This window comes from Streptopelia decaocto (genome assembly GCF_964273445.1).
Source record: "Streptopelia decaocto genome assembly, chromosome: 1".
Taxonomy (NCBI): Eukaryota; Metazoa; Chordata; class Aves; order Columbiformes; family Columbidae; genus Streptopelia; species Streptopelia decaocto.
This window is the reverse complement of record NC_138663.1, coordinates 43,564,599-43,571,515: the sequence shown is the minus strand read 5'-3', so window position 1 is coordinate 43,571,515 and position 6,917 is coordinate 43,564,599. Positions and strand designations below refer to the sequence as shown.

The 6,917-nt window shown below is 37.6% G+C and overlaps 1 protein-coding gene across 1 annotated transcript in view; it reads left to right on the top strand.

Moving 5' to 3' along the window:
• Nucleotides 1-1,325: 1,325 nt before the first annotated feature.
• ANO4 (anoctamin 4) overlaps nt 1,326-6,917 on the top strand; it is a gene marked incomplete at its 5' end in the record, with an annotated part of 123,973 nt that continues 118,381 nt past the window's right edge. The window contains one exon of the mRNA XM_082043757.1: nt 1,326-1,395. Coding sequence (XP_081899883.1) covers nt 1,326-1,395 — 70 coding nt within the window. The remainder of the gene's footprint in view (nt 1,396-6,917) is intronic.

Sequence of the window (6,917 nt, the reverse complement as noted above, 5' to 3'; positions counted from 1 at the left end):
TATTTACACTATTCATTTTTCCAGTTTTTAGGGTCTTCTTTTCCATCTGCTTCTCAGTTTGACCATTTATATTTGATTAAGATTTTTCCTTGGTTGTTTTTGTGTTTATTTATTTATTTATTTATGTTGGTTTTTTGTTTGGTTGGTTGGTTTTTTAGTTGATTGATTGGTTGTGCTGGTTTGGTTTTTTTAAAACAAAGAGTGGCTGCCAACAAAACCAGTAAGAGTCACAACTAAATTAAGGGTAAAACAGTAGCGTAGTATTCTCTTTCAGCTTTGTTGCTCAAAAGAGATTGTCTGAAGGTTTTCACCAGAGTATGCTGTTAATAATTCAAATAAAGCTGGAGCAATTACATCAATGTGAACATAATGAAGCCAGAATCAGCATTTTTTTACTCTAAGATAGTATTTCTTTCTGGGACTCTACAATACACACATAGGAAATTTCAACTTTGTTTTTCTGTTTAGAAAATTAAAGCCTGTTTTTCATCACAATTTCTATTTAAAAGTTGGCTATGTGAAAAATTTTAGGATGTTTGGTGTGAAAGACAATTTCCAGTGTTGCAGGCGATGTTTCACAGAACTAGTGAAAATTGAATTCTTTTTCAAGCTAAAGGTCATGTCATGGTTGCTTGTGGCCTTACTTTTTTCTGGAAAACAGACCTTTATTTTTTCCTTAAAACCTAATAGCTACCTGAAGTGTAGCATCTTTTCTGTATGATGAGACTTTCTAACACTTGTGAATGCTCGGAAGAAAATAATCCATTATTGCCAAATTCTAGTCCATCAATCAGAAAACCGTCATTTAATAAACACTCTGGTATTTACCACATTAATGTCATCCTGTGTGAACTCTGTGGAATTTTTTTAAGGAACAGAAGATAATTCCTCCTGCAGGCCAGTAAAGCAGTAAACCATGACTGTATTAATTTAAATATTAATATATGGCTCACTCTGTCTGCAACATAGCTGCAAAAATGGTCACATTTTTAATTTTGATAGAAAATTTATGTTTTTATAGGGTTTTATTAGTTTGTTTCGGTTTTGTGGGGTTTTCTGTTTTGTTTTTTGTTTTTTCTTTCAAGAAGAAGGCTGTTATGGATCCATTTTAAACCAGGAAATTTTTGTATTTTAGTTATTCCATGCTGGTCTCTTGTATCTAACAGTACTAATTCTTATTCCTGTCAGGTATAAGTTTATCTATTCATGGGGCTGAAAAACGTGTTCAAATCTGTCAGAGGAAAACTGCAGCAAGCTACCCAGTGTCACAGCGTCGGCCTGTGGTCGGGCATCCTTTACTCCCACAAGTCAAAAGGTCAATAAAAATGGAAGCCTCGTCATCTGGATCTAGTTTTTCGGCAGTCACTGGAGGGAAAACAAAAACTCATCAGCCAGGTAACAGATTTGGCTTGATACCTTTTTCAGTTCCGTTTCTTGTGTGATGTGCCACGATGTTGTGAAGCTGGTATTTAAAGCATCAGATCATGCTTGCATGGAGGACAGTCTATTGTCAGAGCTATCGATTGATGTTTTGTCTGCATTGGTATGTTTTCGTCAGTTATAGATTATAGGTAGTAACAATGTTTGGGACAGCCAAAAGTGGGAAATAAAAATGTAAGTTTAATCATTAAAAAAACATACAATGTGTCATGTAGTCACATCAAAAATGTTAATGAGCACTTTGGGCTATTGTTTTTTAATATTGCCTCTCTTATATACATTTAATTTTGATAAGCCCTGAGCTAATGGCAATGCTCTAGAGGCTACAGGCATCCCCTATGGAACTCAGTAATTGACACTAATGTTCATTTTGAACAAAGGCACAATCCAGGGCATAGATCAAAGTCTTGCTGGTAGAATGCAAACAGAAACTCTTAACCTAAAGGAGATTTTAGAACATATGTTAACTGGTTAACAAAATGAATTTTTTTTTAAAGAAAGTCAGAATCTCCTGGGAACCATCAAATTCTAATTGACATCATGAGCTCATTCCTTGTTATGTTAATTGCCAGAGCTATTTTAGAAGTATCTTTTTTTATAGCAGGAGAGTGCATTTGTGCTGGCCATGTTCAGTCATTCTTCCCAGTGAAAATTAAACTCCAAATGTCTTTTCTGAATAGAGCAAATAAAGACTGCCCACGAAGTCAGTATTGTAGCTTCTGTATTGAAGGGTCTCAATAATCTTCCAGCATTGCTGCCCAGGAAAGGGCATGATGCACCCTATCTGCAGCTGCTTGGGGGCTGCGGGGCAGAGTCTATTTGTGTGAGACAGGCAGTTCTGCCCGCAAACCCTTAGTGTGATTCCATTACCTTGCAGATCTACTAAATGACTTATTTTTTGTCAAAGTGGAAAATTTAAATTATTTATTGTAGGTTGCTATGCAAGTCTATTTCCATGAGTTTCATGCACCCATAGTATTTAGTCACCATAATCTTTGTCAACATAAATTAATTACGAATTTACAGTGACTCGTAACCATATGCTTTGTTTATTTCAGTTTCTCTGTTCACTTGTTTGTCCTTCTATTTTTTCAGCTTCTATGTTTTTTCTTTGAAGTACAGAAGTTACTACTACACCAATGTTATGTTGCTAAAGATATATAATCATGACTGCAGCATGTTATAAGATAGACAAAAAAACCCCAACATCACAGTTTGTGAAAAAAAGTATCTTGAACATGCACAATAAATATGTTCATTTTGAGCAGCTATACATTCTACATCTGTGTGTTGATAGATATGGCCTGTGGTTCAATACTAAATAACATACAAGCAACATATACTGGCTTCTGATTGAGAAAAAGACCCCTTTTTAGGTAGACCTCAGAGTATTCCTAAAATACAGCTCATTAGTAAGCATCATTTGGATGATGATTCTCTGAGGAATTTAGCTTTCAGTACAATCATATGAGATGAGTTTTGTCTATCATAATCTGTTCTTCAGACAATAACAGCATCTATGGCCTACAGAGATCAGGCTTGGTAGCTTGTTTCAAGGAGGCTTTTGGTAGTATGGACTTCAGTGAAGTTAAGAGGAGTTAATAGTACCCAGAGCCTTAAAGGCGGCAGGTTTTTGTAAATACATTGTATGAAAAGAATATCTTCTCTTAACCAATTTACAGTGTCATTGTTCCATCTGGAATGAAATAATGTTTTTATGGTTTGGGTCCGATGTTTTAATTCTACATAAGAACACTAAATTTGGCTCTGTGTCCAAGTTAAATTGCAACTATTTGAGCTCTATGCAAGTAGAGTATGAAAAAGACTATGGTCAAGCAGCAGTAGTAATAAATGGTACTTCTAAAGGAAAATTTTGATTTGAACCTAAAATAATGTTATTTGTTCTTAGTCAGCCACAAATTAACAGCTGAATCTCCATAAATAATTAGCCTAATACACTAGTTGACCAGTGGTGGTACCTTATCTAAGGCTGTACATTATAAATAACTTGATATTTTTGAAAAAAAAGTGTTCTGAGCTATATTAATTACTCAGGTAACAGATCTTACACCACCATTTTCCGAGGTATCTTCCTGCTGTTGCATGCAGTAAATTCCTCAGGTTTTTGTTCAGTCTAATTTTAAATAGCTCAGAAAGTTTGGTTCTTCTATTAATATTTGAGTGTTATCACAATCAAGTACGTCTCACTGTTGGAGTAGTATACATAAGAATTGATAGAATCATAGAATGTCCTGAGTTGGAAGGGACCCACAAAGATCACTGAGTCCAACTCCTGTCCCTGTGTATCACAACTCCACAGTTCACACCATGTGTCTGAGGACATTGTCCAGTCTCTTCTTGAACACCGTCAGGCTTGGGGCCGTGACACCTCCCTGGGGAGCCTGTTCCAGTGCTCCACCACCCTCTGGGGGAAGAACCTTTTCCTAATGTCCAACCTAAACCTCCCCTGGCACATCTTCCTGCCATTCCCTTGGGTTCTGTCATTGGTCACCAAAGAGAAGTGTTCGGTACCTGCCCCTCCTCCTCCCTTCACCAATTTCGTGGCCCTCATCTGGATGCTCTCTAGTAGTTTTACATCTTTTTCATCCTGTGGCGCCCAGAACTGCACACAGTGCTCCAGGTGAGGCCACACCAGTGCAGAGCAGAGTGGGAAAATCACCTCCCTCACCCGGCTGGCAATGCTGTGCTTGATGCACGCAGGACACGATTGCCCTCTTTGCTGCCAGGTACACTGTTGGCTCATTTTCAACTTGCCGTTGACCAGAACCTCTAGATCCCTCTCCACGGAGCTGCTTTCCAGCATCTCATCCCCCAGTCTGTATGTACAGCCAGGGTTGCCATGTCCCAGGTGCAAAATCCGGCACTTGCCCTTGTTGAACTTCGTGTGGTTCGTGATTGCCCAGTTCTCCAATTTGTCCAGGTTCCTCTGCGGGACCTCTATACATTATATTCAGTCTGAAATTTCCTTTGTCCAGTTAACAAATACTTCGAACACAGTCTGGCATAATAGATTGTACAGAAAGGTATTCTGAGGACTTAAAATGGCATTTCTAATTCATATCAATCAGAGAAGCTAAAAGCACAGACAAGATCTTTGATAAAATTATTCAGGAGTGTATTTTTTCCCTCTAACATGTATGTTTTCTGCATACCACTTTGTTTCCCTTGGCCACTTTTCTTCTTTCCAGAATGGCATCTTTTGTTAATTTCCTGTGAATTCTTTTTAATTGACAGCTGTTTCCTTTGACTGAAATTAATAGGTAGCTACGTGCCAAGGAGGAGGAAATATAGGTATTGTTGAGTTTTACAGCACTCCTTTTCAGCTTGCTTCCCTGCAAGTTTTATTTGTAGCTGCTAAGGAGCCTGTGGCTGATGACTTCTACTGTTACTCTGGCTGTTGGAGTGGCTACTGAGCAGTGAGTTGTCTATAGTGTGCCTTAAAAAAAAAAAAAAGTATATATATATATATATATATACACATATAGTCTTGTGCAAGCTTCCAAATAAGTACTGCTCAACTACAAGCAGAACCGCAACTTCTGAGCTCTGATTTTAAGCAGATCAGAAAGTATGGAGTAGCCGAAACAAAACACAGAGGAAAATGGATAAATGAGTGGAAGAAAATGGCTATTAATGGTGAAGACTCTTGATACTTCTGCAGGCACAGATGTATGAGGAAAATTCCTGTTAGAAAGGAGAACAGCCAAGACAAGTAGAGCAATCAGATGGTACATTTAAATGCAATGATATTATGGTAAATATGCATTCCTTCCAGAATCATGGAGGGACAGTATTTTCATTTTTGAGAAACTGCCAGTTATCATCTCCCAGTTATATGAGCAGTTGTGGGATATTTGGGTCAATAGGTTACTGGGCTACTGAAGTACAGGGTTCAAAGCACTTGGGGCAAAACTTTGCCTGGTAGAAAGTGTTACAACTCTCCTGATGATGGTTTATGTTTGATGTGTTTGTGTTGCACAGAGGAGGCTTATTTTGAAAGCAATGGTAATCAACATTTAGATTGTCTGTAAGAGCAGCAGAGCCAAGTACTGAAAAAGCCTAGGAAAGATTAAACAGTCATCCCAGTCCATTCCCTCAGTGTCAGGGTTAGGCGGATCTGAGGACCAAAAAAAAATCTTGCCTCACTTCTGACAGTGTTGCACCTTTGCTGTGGGGCAAGCAGGGCTTTAGTTTCTCATTTTCTGCCTGCTTTGCCTGCTCTTAATACTCTTCCAAATCAGGATGATCTTACTTTATCTCTTCCTGTTGGTGAGAAATTCATTTATTTTCAGACTCTGCAGAACTTGTCAAACTAGTCTCTCTAGGTGTCATTAAATTTGCTGGCTGTGGAAAAATTGCCTTACTCAATAAGTCTGAGTAGCAGTAAGATGCATTCTCATTGTGTGAAACTCTAGCAACTTAGGTCTTCTCTTCAGCAATGCTTGCTAATAGTTGTTATCCATTTTGTAATAACAGGGAGTCAAAGGTTCTCCAACAAGATTTTTTTCTCTCTGCTTCCTATAAAGGCCTCTGATCAAACCTTAATGTGTTTTGAGGTTTATATGGAAGTGCATATATAATAATGTAGGTATTCATTTATATCACTAGCACAAATTAGATCTGCAGGCAATCTACACTTCAAACAGGAGGGATTGTCTTTCAAACCATTTCTTTCCAGAATTTAGTAAATATATTAGGTAGAGAGTCTTCACTCCAGGAAACACATAAAAGTATTCTAGAAATTTCTGCTTTCGATAGTTCACTGTTCAAAAAGATCTCCTTCAAAGCCAAAGAACAGTACATTTTGAAATGGAGATTCCTTGCTACCTGAAATAATATAGGCATATCCATGATATTCATGTTCAGTTGCAAGAAAACACCTCCTGAAAAGACTGGTTTCTGGCATTATGGTGGAAGTCTAGTAGGGTCAATGGAATTCAGCGAGAATATGTTTTGGCAGTCTCTTGCCTTTATGACAAATAGTACCTGATAGGTATCTCCTAAAAGTTAAAGGAAGATGTGTTTGCCTTAGGCATGCTTTTCCTGACTTTTGGATCCTCTTTTCTTACTGCTCATCAAACTGTAGCATTTTTATTGATGACTACAGTTATTGGGCATGAAAATAAGAAAGAAGAGTTAGTGGTGTTGGCCAACAGAGCAACTGACTTAGGGGGCAAGGAAAAATGCATGGTTCTTGAAACTGTGGCTATCAAAATTAAAGCAAAAAAGGAAAAGTATTTTTAATGAGCTTAGTCGCAACTTAATGAACTTCAAATCAGAAAGGAAGCTAGAATGGAGTCCTTAAAAAATGATAATTTACTGTGCAAAAGATATCCTCTTCTCATCACAAAATGCATACATGCTTGTCAGCATTCATATTTTGTTGTGAATGGTCTTTAGAATATCTATATTAGTTAAATGTGATTTGTTGATTAAATCACATTCTCTTTGCTGCC